This window comes from Mixophyes fleayi, chromosome 1, assembly GCF_038048845.1.
Source record: "Mixophyes fleayi isolate aMixFle1 chromosome 1, aMixFle1.hap1, whole genome shotgun sequence".
NCBI classification, from domain to species: Eukaryota; Metazoa; Chordata; class Amphibia; order Anura; family Limnodynastidae; genus Mixophyes; species Mixophyes fleayi.
This window is the reverse complement of record NC_134402.1, coordinates 212,283,667-212,302,491: the sequence shown is the minus strand read 5'-3', so window position 1 is coordinate 212,302,491 and position 18,825 is coordinate 212,283,667. Positions and strand designations below refer to the sequence as shown.

Sequence of the window (18,825 nt, the reverse complement as noted above, 5' to 3'; positions counted from 1 at the left end):
TCAGGCTTCCATGGTAGCTACAACTCTGAGATGTACCAAAGCAATATAGTAGGGAAGTAAGGAGGGCCACTCAAGAAAAACAAAACCTGCCATTTATGCTGCATATCAATTTATTTATTTAGGACTGAACTGAGAACATTTTTACCAAACTGAGAATTTGATATGGATAGGATACCTAGATGATGACTAATTTATAATATGAACATCGAGATGCAGTGGAGCTTTGCAAAGCATCTCGATGTTCATATTATAAATTAGTCATCATCTAGGTATCCTATCCATATCAAATTCTCAGTTTGGTAAAAATGTTCTCAGTTCAGTCCTAAATAAATAAATTGATATGCAGCATAAATGGCAGGTTTTGTTTTTCTTGAGTGGCCCTCCTTACTTCCCTACTATATTGCTTTGGTACATCTCAGAGTTGTAGCTACCGTGGAAGACTGAAAAGTGCGAAGTTTGCTTGCTGTGAATTATTTTTCTTCTTAATTTCCCACTCATGCTTGTTATGTTTTTTGTTAATACTTTTTAGAAGTAAGCTTGGGTAGTAGCTTAAAGACATAGGGGAAGAGGATGAGCTACCTTATAAATCATCTGGGGTGTCTTTTTAACCTGTTTTTAATTAGACTGGAAAGGGTATCTTCCCAGAGTTATGGCTGCCATGGACTCTAAAGAGGAAAAAAGTAATTAATGGTAATCATAATGCACACTTTTTTTAAGATGAGGGAGTGCTCACTTTATATCTGCCACAATTACTAAGGGAGATAGGCAGAAATAACTGTAAATTAACATGACAAAAACAACAATTTTATTGACACTTCAAACCTAGGCTTCAATTTGTGGAAAGGCCACATAGGCCTGGACCTAAAGCAGCAGAGATGCCCTTTTCATCATCTAGCCCACTTTTTTTTCTGTTATGAATCCCTGCCATCATACAAATGTAATGACATTTTAAATATTATATACTGTATATTTTTGTATCTATTGAATGTGTTGGAGGTTTGGGTTACAGAATTCGATTGTTAATGGGAGTGAAGTTGAGGCCTGATCATTTGTCACTGTGTCAATGTAGAAACAATAAATAATGTACCTTCTATACAGCTGGCTTAAGTAGACAAACATTCACAATTTAGCCGTCTTTCAGATAGACTGGATGTTTTGCATAGATTGTGTTTCATGTAAATTGTGTGTTTCCGAAAACAAATAAAACAATTCAAAAGGTTCAAGAAAATAAAAGATGCTTTTGTGTGAACACATCATTGTAACATTTGCATACTAAACTTGACAAATCTGTATTGATACTATTGCTGTCATTAGAGGATTTTCATATACTCTACTGATAATATGAAATACGGAATATAACAGTTTAGGTTACATTAATTGCTGGTTGGAAGAACACTGATTTTTTTAATGCTCTTTACCTGCAGTGTACGACAATTGGTCCTGCATCAGGAGGATTACATGTTTTTACTCTTCTTAGGAATGCAAGGAATGGGGTTGGGTACTCAGGAACTCCATGGTCTGGCCATGCTGTAAACTGAAACTGTCTCACCTCTCTCTTTTCACTAGACCCGTTCTGTAATAGAAAACATTTGAATTAGTCACTCCATTGAAAAGTAAAACAAGTGATTAATTATTACATGTTATTATACATACCTTATGTAAGGAGAACGTCCGAACACAAAAAGTTGCCAATTCAATAGTGTCTAATAGCGTCACTTGGATCATTCCATATGTGTCAGCACCTCGACCCGGCCAATACTGGTCACATTTTACCTGGAAACAGTAAGTTGTGAGATCAGGTATCTCAATATTTACCTTTTATGTTTTAGTGTATATACCGGACTTGAAGAACACTAACAAAATGGGGTGCCAGGACATTGAAATTAAGGGTTTCTCCTGCTGGACACCTTTTCTCATCTAAATTAAGTTTTACTTTGCTGGGACTGTGTTGTGTTATCCAGGTGGAGTTGGACTGCTAATATTATGTAAACATGCCTTTTATTTTTGTACTGTAAGTTTTATAATATGCCTCCTAGTCATATGTCTATATGCTGACTGGAGGCGTCACATCGTGCTTTAGCAGACGTGCTGGAGCCACACACCGTAGGGTATCTGCAAATGTGCTGAGGGACTGTATGAGGTCTATGGGCAGCCCCTTGCAAGTGGTAACACAATCCCAGGTGGTCTGCTGTGGGTTAAGGGAATGCTCATTTGAAAATACAACACTGTAGAAAAGAGGGAGGTTTTAAAAGAAGATGCAGGGTTTCCTCAGGACAGTGCGTACTAGGGGTCACTACTTCTGTCAGGTGGGTCCAGTATTGTGTTTCTGTGGACATCAAAGCCTCCTTGGATTGTGCTTTATTTGTGGACCTGCAAAAAACAGGTTATTCCTTTGAATAAGTTTATACCATAAGTTATTTATAAGTGATCTAGTCAGAGTCTGACATCAGAGTGTTGAGCAATAAATTGAGGTCCCTTGGAGCCACAAAGAATTTGATAGAAGGACATGTCCTCTACATTACTTGGAAGAGCCAAACAATCAAATCTTCTGACGCTAGCTTGGAATCTATAACACACTCAAAGCAGACACTTGTACCTTGAGTGTAGAAAAAGGCTAGTGCTTTTACGAGATCATTCTGGAGGAAGTCAAGGACTTGTGGAATAGTTGTTGCAGTTGTAATGAATTTAGAGCACGCTATGTGATAAACTTGTTAAAGATTCTGTAATATATTATTGACCATTCTTCTGGCCTGTAACAGTGTGCTGATTACTTGCTCTAAGACTCTCTTACTCCTAAGCAAGTCATGCTCAATCACCATGCCATTTAGTTAGCACTCTGAATTTGGATGAAGAACTGGGCTTTGGTGTAGAAGATCTGGTAGAAGATGTAGAGGCCATGGTTGCTCCCAGAGCACCACCAAGGCTACATGGAACTACAGATGTTGAGGCAGTGATGGAATGATTGCTAATAATTCTGTCTTCCCTTTTTTTTTTTAGAATGCAAGTGATGAGTGTTAATGGAGATGAAATGTCAATGGAACTGTCAGAGCATCTATTCCCTCTGTGCCTGGAGCTTTGTACGAGAGATGAACCTGGGTACCTTGGTATTTTTGCTTGTCCCCATAGTGTCCGCTTAAGGAATCCTGAAACTTTCTATCAGCAACTTGAATACTTCCTGGTGTAGGAACCACTCCTTTGGACGATTCAGTTTTCAATTAAAGTAATTGCCGCTACATGCAACGATGTAAGTGACTTCAGATTTCTCTCTATCCAAGACATGATTCTTGCTACTTTCACCATCAAGTTCTGCTTCTGGTACCTCACTGGCGATTTATGAAGGCTACTACCCTCATAAAAGCATTTTTACTTTCCACACTACTCTCATTTCCAAGACATTTCTGTGAAATCTTTTCTTGCTGTGAGACCATGTACCTTGTATCATCTGTCCTTGAAGGTGGGCTTCCCAGCCTGTGACACTGGAGTCTGTTGTTAGTATTATGTATTCTGGCTCTTGTAAAAAAACAAAAGGAAAAAAAAAAATCACCTATGCTGTTCTGTAGTTGACCATGTGCTCCAAACTCCACATCACAACAATGTCATCCAGATACGGCCATGATAAATCTGTTTTTCCTCAACTCAGAACCATAGTAACTAATACTTTGGTAAATGTTCTCTGAGATGTCACAAGCCCAAGGGGCAGACAGGTGAACTGAAAGCGTTGGCCCAAGGCACAGAACCTGAGCAATTTATTGTAATAAACTGCAGAAGGGACATGAAAATAGGCATCCTGAAGGTCTATGGATCATCATTATCAGGTATTTATATATCACAATTAATTCCACAGCGCTGTACAGAGAACTCACTCACATCAGTCCCTGCCCCATTGGAGCTTGCAGTCTAAATTCCCTAAAACATACAGATACTATGGTCAATTTTGATAGCAGACAATTAACCTACCAGTATGTTTTTAGAGTGTGGGAGGAAACCGGAGCACCCGGAGAAAATGCACGCAAACACAGGGAGAAAATACAAACTCCACACAGATAAGGCCATGGTCGGGAATCAAACTTATGATCACAGTGCTGTGAGGCAGAAGTGCTAAAAATTAAGCCACCATGCTGTGAAAAAAATCCCCTTCGGCCTGTGAGGACCGAATTCACAGACACAATGCAAAAGTGTCTGGTATGGACAAGCCCAAGGGCAGGCTGGGCTGGGGGACAGGGGGGCATCGGCTGGTTCTAGAGTCGGCTACCTTGGGCTGGGTCACCCGCATTTTTTTTACTTTAAAATGTTCCTAATAGGCTGCTGAGTCCAGTCTTGGCCCCCGGGGCTAAACATTGCCAGCCCTCTTCTGGAAAAGCCTCTTCAAATTTAGTACACTGCGAATGCTCGTAATGACTTTCAAACAATGACTGGAATAGAATTCTGTACCTTTTTGACCTGTAGGAACAAGAGCATTGGATGATCCTCTGTTAAGCATTGCAGACTGTTCTGCAAGTCTACCAATTCTATTGGAGTTGATGGAGTCCTGGATCATACAAAGAAGATCCCCCTGGGACACTGAAGAAACTTGTCTTAAAATGCTTGACACCCATTGATCTGTGATACTCCTGCATATTGTGCAAGTTTGCCCCCAACTGGTTTAATGGGAATTGATCCCTATCTTTGTCACTGTGAAGTCTTCTGATTTGTTCTCCCTTTCTTTAGTCTGAATGCCCAATAGTAGTTTTTGGATCAAGAAGCCATATTCTGCAAGACGTATTGTCTCCCTGGCTTATATAAATCTTAAATCTAGTGCTGACGAGCCAAGGGTGAGTACTTGGACCTTCTATCTTGTGGCCAGTGATTAGATTTACTTTCAGAAGACCTCTGTATGACAATGTCCAATTTGCTTCCAAAGAGCAGGGACCCTTCAAACGGGAGACTGGATAGACTATTTTTTGTCAATTTTCGGTGCAAGTGGGCTTGTGGGCACCCTGGTAAGCATGGTTTCTTCATGCTTCACTTACTGGGCTTATCGTTTCGCCGGCTCTGGCCCTTAGAATTAGATGTATTTGTATATGTAACAGCACTTTTCTTCTATGCACCAGTTTTCACTAATGTATGTTCACTCTGTGTACTAGATATGTGAATAAACATTACATTTTTGTAAACCTGGTAACACTAAAAACCAAAAGGTCTGATTCAATGTCGTGTCTTGGTTTAATTTTTAAAGTTTTATAAAGACACCTTTTTAAACACATTATAAGAGGGACACTATATGTTGCTGTGAAGTCACACCAATGTTCATGTCAAATCAGGCAATAGTAGAATTATGGGTGGGGAACGATGTATTGGGTGTGGTTATATAATATATAATATATAATATATATATATATATATATATATATATATATATATATACACACACAGATCTAGGGTAAGGTCTTTTCTAACTGTACAGTGAGTTTTTAAAATAACATACAACTAAGGGGAAGACGTTTCTTAACGTGCACATAGAATGTGCAGACAGACATCAGCAATTAATACTGTAATTCAAGCTGCAGATGACCTGCTATCTTTACAGAGCATGTGTGCATAAGAGTTGCTCCCATCTTCATAATCCGTTCTGCCTCCCTATGTTAACCTTTTTCTCCCTGAGTGCCTGTGTCTTTCCTCTCTGCCCTCCCTATGTGTATCAGTGTCTGTATCCTCCCTATATATCTATATTAATTGAGTGTGGGACTGAATTTGGGGCGAAAGAGGGCTATTTATTAAAAGTAAATATGAATTATTTAATGTCTGGGATGTTTGTGGGAAAATAGGTATATTTAATAAATTATTTATTTATTTTTGGGGCTGGTTGGGGCTATTTATTAAATGTGTATGCTATTAATTTTATTTCATTTAACAGTTGGGGCTGGTTGCAGGAGGAGGCCTAATTATTAATTTTGGGTTTAACTGATTTAACGCAGAGGCTTGTTGGGGCTTTCTTTATTAAATATACAGTGTTTATTTCCCAAATCGGGCACCAACATTCCAGGATCCAGATATGCAGCAACTGAGTTGAAGACACTAGCAGCCGCAGGTAGTGAAAGCTGCAAGAATAGGTAGGTGAAAGCAGGACAGCCAGCGAAGAGGAGGTAAGCGTTATTTTAATTTTACAACAGTCAAGCATGTGATGGACTGGGAAGTGGATTTTAGGGGAGTAGGGGAGGCAGGCTGAAAGTTTGCCTAGGGCACTGTGAAATCATGTACCAGCTCCTCAGTTTTTTTTAGGCCGATAGCCAGCCAACCAGCTTGCCCTCCGGTCCACTCATACTTTTGGGCTGATAGGAGGAAGAAGGACCTGAACAGCACATTGAAGGAAACTAGTAAAGCTGCATCTTAGAGAACTTGGTGTAAAACAGGAAGAAACCCCAGCACAATGGGTGTTAAAAAGCATTTAATAATGTCATGTAAAGAGGCTGTAAAGTTAGCATACTTTGTCCTTTCCAGAGGGTGACATACTAATAAAAAGAAAAAAATAGCTATTTGCTTTTGTCCTAATGATTGACTGTGTCTGATTTTTGCTAGTTTCACTGCATTAGTGTTCCAGACAAGTGTAGGTATGTCGGGATTTAATTGAAAAAAAAAGACAGAATGGGAATTTTACATTAAAATAATATTACACTATTAAAGAATAGAATGCGGTTTAGAATCATTTCAATGAAGTTAGATTTCTGTTGTCAAGTAGCGTTGCTCACCCGAGACTTCTCCTCCAGTCTTGTCATCATAACGATGGTGGCAGAGCGCTGCTCCCATACCATGCGCCAAAAGTCTCCAAAGGTATCAGGCAGAGGTCCCTGAGTTGCTATATATGCATTTTGTTTCCGGTACCCATCAATATAGTTTGCATTAATGTAGTCACTTCCAAGAATTCCTGTAATAAATGGATACAATAATTACAGTATTTCTAAAAATTATTTGTAGAAACCAAAGAAGAACCCAGGATATTTAACCCAGAAGTGGTGGATGTAATTATATTAACAACACTAAGAGAATACAGGATATGGCAGTTCTAGCTACCATACAGGATGCTTTTTTTTTTGGAGATAAGCAGCACAAATTGATAGTATTCATAATGCACTGGGTGATTAGAGAACTTCAGGACAAAGAATTGGATCAACTGGCGAAGCTGCAATCCAATTTTAAAAGATTGGATAGTACGAGTGTATCCCTTTCAAGAAACTGAAACAACTAAGTGGGGCTCAGAACCTAAAAAGTTGATCCTGCAGTAACCTGTCGTAATCTGGACAATATTCTGGTTACAGGGAAATTAGAAATCGGCTCACAGCAAAAAATCTCATCATCATCTCTTTTTTACAAGAACATGTTGGATCATAGATATAATCAAGTTATCTTCTTCTTTCTCAACAGCTGGATTTCTGGGAATACAGATAGACACAGCAAAAGACAAAGCATTATTGTCCAAGGAAAGACGCTGACGCTGGAGGAGCTCCTAGCACAACCTTGGCCTGTACTGCATTTTAAGGTGTTTGATTAGGGTCACTCGAATCCAGAGACTCTACTTGATGGTGTGGAGATCAAGTGGTCATCTCTCAAGAGTAAAGGAATCACTGATTAAGTGATTTCGGTATTCTTGCAAGCAAGAAAGAAAAAATATTACATAGTGTAATACAGAGTTTGGAAAACATTCATACTTTGGTGAAAATCCAGAACGCCAAATCAAGAAGGTTGCCAGAAGTGCCTTGCCCTTAGTAAATTGAAGGTATGAAGAAAGTAGCATGTCAAATGATTTTAAGGCTAATTGAAATGGCAATTCTCAATCCATAAAATGAGGATCTGCCCCCCCTCCAGTGGAGTGGATAGTCCACATCACCTGGTCACCTAGTGCTTAAGGGAAATAATCACTAAGATTAATGTAAAATATCTGAATTTGATTTACACTGTACATAGTTCTACTTTTCCAGATACATTACAGTTGTTTAACTTAATCTTTAGGGAAAGTGTTACAGACACTATGGTTAGAGAAACTGACATAAAACCAGAAAATATTAAGAGTAGAGATGATTACAAAAAAGCAATGAAGGGGTGTGGCTTGCACACCATTTAAAGCGGACGTACCTCTGCATTACTCTGCTCCTGGACAGCCAAAATCCACTGGAATCTGAGCCATTTGAGTGATCTATGGACCCCCCCCCCCCCTCCCTCAACAGAATAAGCACCCGCATACAACCTGGGACCTGCTGGTAAAAAATGGGAGTCCTAGGTGCCCCTCACCACACGCTGCCGGTTCCAGTCTGACTAAATCATGGGACCGTGGTTTTTCCTGGTCGGCTGCGCAGCCCCTTCCTCCCGCATGGGAATCTTTCATCTGACCCCTACCACAAAGAAGCGAACATCTCGCACCAGCCCCCTACAATTTGGAGGCTACAGTGGGAGCCCAGCGGTGTCACGTGGCGCTGATTGGGAACAGGATCTACAAGCCTGCCCTCTGTGACCTGACAGGTGCCTAGGACTCACTAGCGTGCTGCTGGCTGGAGGAGGGAGGATTGGCAGCTACCCCACATTATCTGGGCAAGTATTGGGACCTAGTGAGTGTGGTTGTAGACTTTCTTTCTGTTTACTGCAAGAGTCTGTGCCCCCCTACCATCGTTAATGGTCACTCTGGGGTTCCCCCCTCCACTTGAATTGCAATTAACCTGGGATCAACAACCATGCCCCCTGTCTTCCTTATCATACATGTTCCTAAACAATGGACGTGGAGACTCAACTAGTTCCTTTTGTGTGAAACCTACTGTAGGGACCAAATTGGTGCTGCCATTGAGGATCACGCTGCTCACAATGATTCCGCTGAAGTGTCAAAAGTGACAATCTGGGAGGCCAATAAATGTCTTCTACGAGGCAAGCTCATTAAATTAGGGTCATTTTTTAAACAACAAAAGAATGCTCTCAAGCAACATCTCTAAAATCAGGGATCTGGAAACTAAACATAAATCATCCCTGGCTGAGGGAATACTGCTGGAGCAGACAGAAGCCAAGGTTGCCCTCAATAAATTGCTTGTGAGAGAACAAAATTGGCTGTTGATCGTTGCAAACAAACATTTTCAATGAGGGAACAAGCCCGGAAAGTTGTTAGCCCAACATGCTGCTGCTTTCATACATTCGGTGATGGATGCCAGTGGAAAGGAGAGCCATCTGACAGGGGATATAGCCTCAGCATTCCAAGCTGCGTTACCCATTGATATCTGCCCTTTAAAGGCCCTTGCTCGGTCCATTGGGAATAACCCCGATGTGACTGGGGTGTGGGTGGGGAAAAAGAAGCACAAGTTAGCCCTTTTCTCGATGATTTGCTGGCTGCAGTTACCAATCCTACGATCTCATCGCCCAATTTAATGCTCGAGTTTAAGAAGTCTGGGACATTGTCCAACTTCAAAATTAATTATACAAAATCTATGACCCTGAATCTTTCCATCCCGTCACACATTCCTGAAGGGCTCTGTTGTTACTTACCCTTCACCTGGCACCCCTCTCAGATTAAATATCTAGGGGAATTATTGCCAAGGGACCTCTCTATCTTGTATAAACTCAATTTCATCTCTCTGATTCCCAAGTTTTGTGCGGAATTTGGGCGCCTGGTTAGGGAGGATGAATATAAATAAATGAACATTCTACCGAAACTTTTATATTTTTTCCAAACTCTTCCAATACACACCCCCCCCCCCCCCCCCCAAGTATTTTCAAGATCTTCATAACGTCACCTGTACTTCTTTTTAGGGTCGTGGAGTAGAGCAGCACCCTCCAATCAGTGGGTTCATCTACAGGGACAGGCGATGGGTATTCCCACCACTGTGCTCCCCTGGTTGCCCAAAGTCCCATTCTGAGCCAGGTTGCGCACTTTGAAATTTATTTAATCTCCCCCGTCTCCCCTCAACCCCATGACCGTCATTAGGAGTTTAAAGACATGGTCTGCAGGTAAGGCGATCAGGAGTGGTCAGCTGGTTGCCAATGGACATGTATGCACCTTCTTTATCCTACAGGAAAAATTAAGCCTACACGCACTGGAGTTCTGGCAGTACTTGCAGGCCAGACATTATCTACAGTGAAAGCTGTTATAGAGGGAGTGAGTAGGAACTTGTCTGGCTTTCAGGAGCTGTGCTGCATCTCCACAGAACCGAAACACAGTATCTCAGCTATTTACCAACTATTTATTGTTAACCTCTACTCTGCCCTCCCTGGCTATGCTGGTGCATGGGACAGGGAACTGGGGAGACCTACCTCTAACCAATTTTGGGCTAGAGCGATCCAATACACCCTGGTGAGCCTACCAGCCTTTCTGTGGTGGAGACACAGTACAAGGTTCTTTCTCGTTGGTACAGGTTTCAGTCTCAATTAAGTAAGATGTACCTGGGTGTCTCGGGGTTGTGCAGGAGATGTGGTTTGGGAGCCCCCTTCCACATTTGGTGGAAGTGTTCTACCATAGCACTATACAGGCGCAAGGTGTGAACAGTTGCAGAGGAAATCATAAGTTGCCCAGTTCCGGAAGGCCCTGAATTCTGGCTGTTCAGCTTCCTAGACATTTTCATTTCCCAATATAAAAAATCCCTACTCTGACATTTGAGCAACGCAGCCATAGCGGTTATCCCAGTCCTTTGGCAGTCCCCTGCCTCCTCCAACTTGCAAGAATGTTTCCAACAGATTTATCTTAATAGGCTCATGGAAGACATTGCCCTTTTTAGACAAAAGAAAGTTACTGAATACACGGCAATGTGGCTCCACTGGCTTGAATTTAAGGTATCTTTATCTTACCGCTCCCTCATAGACTGTGAATAGCCTCCTATTGCTAGTGGATTGTCTGGGTGGGCACGCTGAGGGTCGGGCCTGACATATACACCCCCAGCTTGGCATTCCTTTCCTAACAAATCTGTTTAAACATTGCGAGGAGTCTCCCTTTTCCCTACAATCTCCCCCCCCCCTCACACTTTCCTTCTTGACCCCCCTTCTCTCTTGCATCATTTATTATTGGTTGATGGACTACGATGTTTTCAATTTTTCAATTACCTTTGTACTTGCATTATGTTTCATCTAATGAATCCATTCTCCTATTCTTTTAATGAAAATAAATTACACCAAAAAAAACCCAAAAACAATGAAACTTTTATTGGAAATGGTCAAGACTCTATCCCCCTGTCACATAGGGGACAAAAGTTATGAACACTACACAGAACCCTATAGAAACATGTGCTGAATATGATTGTAGATTTACTGAAGCATTGATCCAAGTTACAGGGATAGATATTACTACTTGCCTTGGACAAAGCAGACTCTAGCGAAATGCGCGTCGGCGTCCTCGCTGTCTGTTAAGCTGATATCTCTTATATTGGCAGCTAAGCATACCCCGATATACCCAGAGTTAGTTCGGAGGTATCTGTAGGTAGCTAGCAATTCACTCCCTCTAACATATACCTCCATAAAGACTAGTAGATCTTACTTACTTATTTATTAATTTGACATTGACTAAGCAATATTATAGCATCACTGTGTACCAGAAGTATGTTAGCAAAAAACGGCCAGAAACAATCAATACATTGATTAAAATCAATACCGTTACGCTACCACTATCGCTATTACTACTTAACATATAACATGTCATTGATTAGCAACACCACAGCCTAATCTTATATCAGGTAGATGTTAGCAAGGAGTGGTTATAAATAAATAAGCACATTTGCTATAATAAATATTGCTATGATCACTACCCTTATTAGCATAAGTCCTAATACCAATAGAGAATAATCAAACAGATAGCGAGTATTTTTAATCTTTTTAACCTATATTTCGCTAAATTTTAAGTAACACTGAATAAAAGTTATATCTTAAAATTAAATATAATCATCTGAAAACATTAGTGCACCTACAATATAACTTTCTTTTTCTTCTCCTATAATAATAGATATTACTACTGTAAACTCAGAACATGCAGTTCTGGTGAGCACTGTTTTTATAAAAGGTTTAATACTGGCACTAAAAATTGCAGCAATACCCATGATACAGACACAAAGGCTTGGCAGAGTTGCTGGATACTGCAAGATAGCTTAAGACTAATCTTACACACAAAGACAGAAACATACATGTTAAGTTGTTCAGTAACTGAACAAAGCAATTTCAATGTATATAAGAGGATAAAGGGTTGGTGAGGAAGGGGGGGGGCGGACATCAGACCTAGGAGGTAGAGACAAAGAGTGACGCTCAGATATGTGAGGATAACAAGGAGAGTAACTCAGTGTGGAGGGGAGCGATGAACAGGTTGTCAGGCAGGGAAGAATCGACCCAGGTGGGAGTGAACGGAGAACATTACATACATAACCAGGGGGGGGGCAAGACTTGGTTAAACTTGTCCTCTTTATCTCATAGATACCGAACTCATCATCATAGATAGGAGGTAATTTTCTTCATGTTGGCAATAAACCAACATTAGAGAAGAGATGTGGAAAGGTTGAGCACATCTCCAGGACTTGGAAATCAGTTATCTAGCTGCTGCCAAGGCATGAGGCCAGTTTTGCAAAATGTTTATTGATATCTTGGATAGCATTGCAGAGAAGGAAGGGCCATGGATCTTTCCAAATAGGACTGGAGGAGGGAGGATAGGAGACAACTAACTAACTGAGACAACCGGGCAAGACCATCAGCTATGGAGAAAAGTACCCCTGTGGCCGCAGTCCCGTCAGCAAGGTCGAGATGGAGCTAGAGGCCACACTTAATCTGATGGTCTACCAACAGTCCTCCTCCAGGGATAGGTCTAAATCCCTCTCATACTCCTTCTCATGTCTATTCCCAAGAACCAGAATATCACCTAGAAGTAAGTTATAGAGTGAAGAAGTTATGAACCTCCGCAATGGGAAGGAGAAGCAAACATCTCAAATGGGTAGATTGGTCAAAGTGGAGTAAAAAACGGCAGGTGGTGGCCAGAGTGCTAGGTGCAGAGGAAGTCAAATGTTATAGGCTTTCCCCGATCCAAGAGGTCCCTGACAAACCGAACCTTTAATGGGACCCAGACCTGCAAGAAGGCCCTGGAAAAGCCAGGAGGGAAGGTGGGGTTTGTGCCATAATGGAACGGGTATTTACAAGTTTCCCAGGTCCGAGCCGCAAATAGTAATGTAGGAAAGCGCCCAACAGTGTCATCCCTGGAAATGTGGGGTAGTCTCCAAATGTAGGACAGGTCTGGAAAGGAGAGATATACATCCTCAGTATCCACCCAGGAATGGGAGGCAGGGAAATCAAAGGAGGCCACCACAGAACTAAGATGGGTCACCCACTAATAGGCCTTAAGGTCGGGAAAGCCTCTACTTCCACGAATTGTGGGTTTCTTAAGCAGCAGCAGTCGGACTTTGGGAGACCTGCCCCGCCAGACAAATTTAGCTAAGTATCGCTGCATAACAGCCAATTCAAAGAGGGGAATCTTAATGGGGAGTGTCTGGAAGATGTAGAGAAGCTGATGGCGAACAGTCATCTTAACGGCAGTTATTCTGCCCTGCCACAAAATGATCAAGGGGAGCCAGGAAAAAATATAGAATTTAATCTTGAGGAAGAGTGCCGACTAGTTCTCCTGGCATAGGGACTCACATAAGGAGGTGATGTAGACTCCAAGATATGCCAGCTTTTTCTTTTGCCACCGAAAGTAGAATTTGGCAGTAATATCTTGACAATCGTGGGAAGGTGGCTTATGTAGCTGGGCTTCCTGATATTTCTTTTTAAAGTACATTTTATTTGTTTGTATCAAAATACCTTCAATGTACAGCATTAAGTAACATCATTAATTTATAAAATGTAGGGATGAGCGGGCTCGGATTTCCGAAATCCGAGCCCACCCGAACAGTGCGGATCCGACGGGATCCGAGCACTGTTCGGGAACTTCTGGGCGCCAAACGGAGCCAAACCGAGCCTATGACATCCAAGTCTCGCGTCGGATCTCGCGAGACTCGGATGTCATAAATTCAGCGCTCGCGGCCGCCATCTTCATTCTGGCTGCGATCACTCGTGAGAGAGGTTGCAGTTAGGGAGCTCCTGTCCTTGTTTTAATCTTAGTGGTACTTTTGTGCTTTGTCCAGTGCTCTGTTCTGCTGAGTCTAGTGGTGCTTTGTCCAGTGCTCTGTCCTGCTGAGTCCAGAGGTGCTGTGTCCTGTGCTCTGTCCTGCTGAGTCCAGTGGAGCTGCCTGTGTCCTGTGCTCTGTCCTGCTGAGTCCAGTGGTGCTGCCTGTGTCCTGTGCTCTGTTCTGCTAAAAACTAAATTAAAAAATTATAAAAAAATTATACAAAAATAATTGTAAAAAAAGATAAAAAAATTATTTTTAAAATACTAGGTACTGTTGTATAACTCCAGTACAGTGGTACTCTCCTGTGCCGCAGATAATTTGTAAAGGCTTTGCCGAGTGTGTGTGGTTTAGGGGTACTCTCTCTTGTGATGCATATAATGGAGTACAAAAATTTGGAGGATAAAGTAGGGAAAGATCAACACCCACTTCCTCCTCCTAATGCTGAAGCTGCTGCCACTAGTCCTGACATAGACGATGAAATGCCATCAACGTCGTCTGGCAAGGGCGATGCCCAATCTCCTAGAAGGCATGTAAAATCCAAAAAACCAAAGTTCACTAAAATTAGCAACAAAAGAAAATTGAAAACATCTGAGGAGAAACGTAAACTTGCCAATATGCCATTTACGACACGGAGTGGCAAGGAACGGCTTAGGCCCTGGCCCGTGTTCTGGACTAGTGGTTCAGCTTCACCCAAGGATCTAAGCCCTCCTCTCCTCCCCCCCCTCCCAAAAATTTAAAAGAGTTATACTGTCAGCAACAACACAGCAAACAACTCTGCCTTCTAAACAGATGAAATCACAAATCCCCAAGGCGAGTCCAAGGGTGTTGGTGGTTGCGAAGCCTGACCTTCCCATCACTGTACGGGAAGAGGTGACTCCATCCACCATTTGCAGCCCACCCTCTGCATATGCTGGAAGGATGACCCACAGTGTAGATCCAGATTTGGATAATCAAGGTGTCAAGGAGGCTATTGATGTAGCTGGCGTTGTGGAGGAACTTGACGAGGAGGATGCTGATGTGGTTATCATAAATGAGGCACCAGGGGGGGAAACAGTTGTTGTCCATGGGATGAAAAAGCCCATCGTCATGCCTGGTCAGAAGCCCAAAAAATCCACCTCTTCTGTCTGAAGTTATTTTTATCCGAATCCGGACAACAAATGTATGGCCATATGTAGCTTATGTAAAGCTCAAATAAGCAGGGGTAAGGATCTTGGCCACCTAGGCACATCCTATCATTTCAGCCACAGTAGTTTGGTAGGCCCTGTCGCTGAAATGATTGGTTTGTTAAAGTGTGCATGTCCTATTTCAACAACATCAGGGTGGGTGGGAGGGCCCAAGGACAATACCATGTTGCAACTCTTTTTTTGGCATTATGTGCTCTTTGGGGCCTAGTTCTATCTCCATCAGAGATATTCCTGCAGGCCATGTCACCGGCACAGCTATGTTGGTGTTAGACGTGCGCTGCATACTCTGTCTGATTTAGCAGAAGCTAGCCATTGGCCTTGATAATCAAATAGGCTTTCCGTGATATTACATTGTCAGGGATTAGGCTAAACAGAGTGTCATGGTATTTGAGATCCCTACCTTACCTACACACAGCGTATACAGCGCTGCTATTTGTTCTATCATATTAATGTTTAGATAGGGTCTCTACATATTAACACACTCCGCATGCTCACATCACCCAGTGAAGCAAGCGCTATATAAGTGCCAACTTTTATACACGTTAGGCAGCGTCTTTAACGAGAATACAGTATCTATATAATTGTGAGTGCTTTAAGATCTTACATGACCTTTAATCAGGCCACTTTAATCGCTGCTCTATTACAGATCTCTGTCCAGTGATCATCATGCATATTTTTGCAGAACCAATTTAAATATATAAACAGGGTCGCCTAGAATACGTTCTATTTTATCTAAAGGAGTTTTAAGGGGCATTACACTCTAATAGAGAGACTCATCATTTCTGAATAAAAAAAAACCTCTAATTCTTGTTAAGTTCCCAAAAAGAGGAACTGCCATTTCTATTACTACTTTCTTTCTGTATTTCCAAAAAAGAGAAACTGCCATTTCTATTGCTATGTTTTTTTTTTTTTGTAGTTCCAAAAAAAAATAACTGTGGCCTTAACTGCTATGTTGGTGTTAGACGTGCATCCGATGTCCGCTATCTGTGCAGTGGTATTCAGACCAGTTTAGGGTTTTTTATTGTGGCCATTGTGGCCCCGGTACCAAATTGGGTACCGGGGCCACTCCACTACGCAGTCCAGATAGATGCGTATCAGATATTAAACTACATTCAATGTTGGGGCCAAATCCAAAATTAATTAAAATGACCTGTCATCGTCAAAAACAAGAGGTATTGACGCGTTAGAACTACACCCTGTATATGCTGCAGAGGACTGAAGGACCTGCCAACCATTGCAGACATGTCTAGTGTCGCTGCATTGGATGCTGTCACAATAGAAAAAATGGTGGAGGATTATTTTGCTGACACCAGTCAGTTCATATTGTTACTGGCAGGAAAAAAAAGGCAGTTTGGAAGCCCCTGTACAAACTGGCTCTATTTTACCTGAGTTGTCCCCCCTCCAGTGTGTACTCGGAAAGAGTTTTTAGTGCAGCGGGGAACCTGGTCAGTGAGTGGCGAAGGAGGTTGCTTCCGCAGAACGTTGAAAAAATGATGTTCATTAAAATGAATTAACAATTCCTCAATCAAGTACAGCACTGCCCTCCAGATAGTACAGAGGGACCTGTGGTTGTGGAGTCCAGCGGAGACAAATTGATAATGTGTGAGGAGGAGGAAGTACACACTGAAGGGGGAGAGGAATCAAAGGATGAGGACGACATCTTGCCTCAGTAGAGCCTGTTTAGTTTGTACAGGGAGAGATGAATAGCTTATCTGGTGTGGGGGCCCAAACAAACCAATCATTTCAGCCACAGTTGTTTGGTAGGCCCTGTCGCTGAAATGATTGGTTTGTTAAAGTGTGCATGTCCTATTTCAACAACATCAGGGTGGGTGGGAGGGCCCAAGGACAATTCCATCTTGCAACTCTTTTTTTGGCATTATGTGACCGTTCAACAGTCGTTTGCCATGAGTACAAAGTAAAACAAAATTAAAACAAATTAAACCAAAAGTATAATATAACCTATAAACACTACACTTGAAAGCTTGAGCCTTTAAATGAAAAAGTCACTCTTCATTGCACGAAGATTTGCAACAGGGACAGTTTTTTTGTTTCCAAAGTCAACAAATAACACTTCGACCCTGTCTGTCTTTAACATACTTGATGGGATCTCAATGATGAATGGTCTGTACCATGGTTGGAGGAGGTATTGTGGCCCCGGTACCAAATTGGGTACCGGGGCCACTCCACTACGCAGTCCAGATAGATGCGTATCAGATATTAAACTACATTCAATGTTGGGGCCAAATCCAAAATTAATTAAAATGACCTGTCATCGTCAAAAACAAGAGGTATTGACGCGTTAGAACTACACCCTGTATATGCTGCAGAGGATGTAGGATCAGCCATCTGTAGAGTGGAATTGAGACCAGTTAAAGTTTTTTTATTGTGGGCCCGGTACCAAATTGGGTACCGGGGACACTCCACTACGCAGTCCATAAAGCTACCTCGGTCCAACGTTTTGGACTAAAAACAATATTGTGAGGTGTGAGGTTTTCCAAATACACTGGAAATTTGTGGAAATGATTGTTATTGAATGTTATTGAGGTTAATAATAGCGTAGGAGTGAAAAACAAACAAAAAACTAGATTTTAGCACTTTTTATGCTTTTTTAAAAATAAATCAGAACCCAAAACCCTAAATCAGAACCAAAACCTTTCGTCAGGTGTTTTGCCAAAACAAATCAGAACCCAAAACCTCAAGTTAATCTGAACCCAAAACACTAAAAGTGCCCGGTGCACACCCTTAATAAAATGCCCACATAACAACAACAAAAATATTCAAGCTTTTGAAAAATCCAAATATACCAGTTCCATGTCACTATTCAAGTTATCAAGAGTTAGTGTATACAAATGTAAAAGGGCGTAAATATTTTAAGACTATTGGAGTAACAATTCTTTAAAATTGTGATCCATTTCAACCAGGGAAATTATCAGTAAAAAAAGATATACAGTGCAAACGATTGTAGAGTGTTTTGTCATAGTTTCCGCTATGATCTCTCTCTAAGGAATAATATAAGCTGATATTCATTTCTAATCGTCCAGCCATGTCAGTTAATTTAACTCCACATCTCTCTCCTTTAATTCATTCTGATCCTTCGTCACCTGCCTCAACATTTGGCCTCTCTGTAACTATTACTACCTTTAGATAGTCTTAATTAGCTGCTGGTGTGTGGGGCATCTCCTGGTGAAACCCAACAGTCTCTCATGGCTCTCTGATTAAAACCAGTGTATTCATTAGACTCCATGTGTGAGCACTTGTAAACTATTAGCGTTTAGCCATTGTTTCAGGCTGAGGACAATTGCATCAGTCCTATGATTCCGATTCGTGAACAAATTGCAAGAGACATCAATATATTTCAGTTATCACTGTTTTGTGGAAAGGGTGCACGGTTTGGCTGAATAATGGTGGCTACATCCTGGTAAAGAGAAAACTTTCTATGTAATCACTAATAGCCTTGAAGAAGTAAGATGGAGCCGTAAACTTAAAATTCTATTTTTATAATTTAGAGCACTCTGACTTCAGTGTGCACCAAACACAATAATATGTTTTACCAATTATTGTGTGCC

The 18,825-nt window shown here is 41.5% G+C and overlaps 1 protein-coding gene across 1 annotated transcript in view; it reads right to left on the bottom strand.

The window, feature by feature from the left end:
- Positions 1 to 18,825, bottom strand: part of LOC142149471 (receptor-type tyrosine-protein phosphatase S-like) — a 418,525-nt gene that overhangs the window by 60,125 nt on the left and 339,575 nt on the right. The window contains 3 exon segments of the mRNA XM_075204866.1: positions 1,419 to 1,573; positions 1,654 to 1,773; positions 6,726 to 6,901. Of these exon segments, the coding sequence (XP_075060967.1) occupies positions 1,419 to 1,573; positions 1,654 to 1,773; positions 6,726 to 6,901 (451 nt within the window).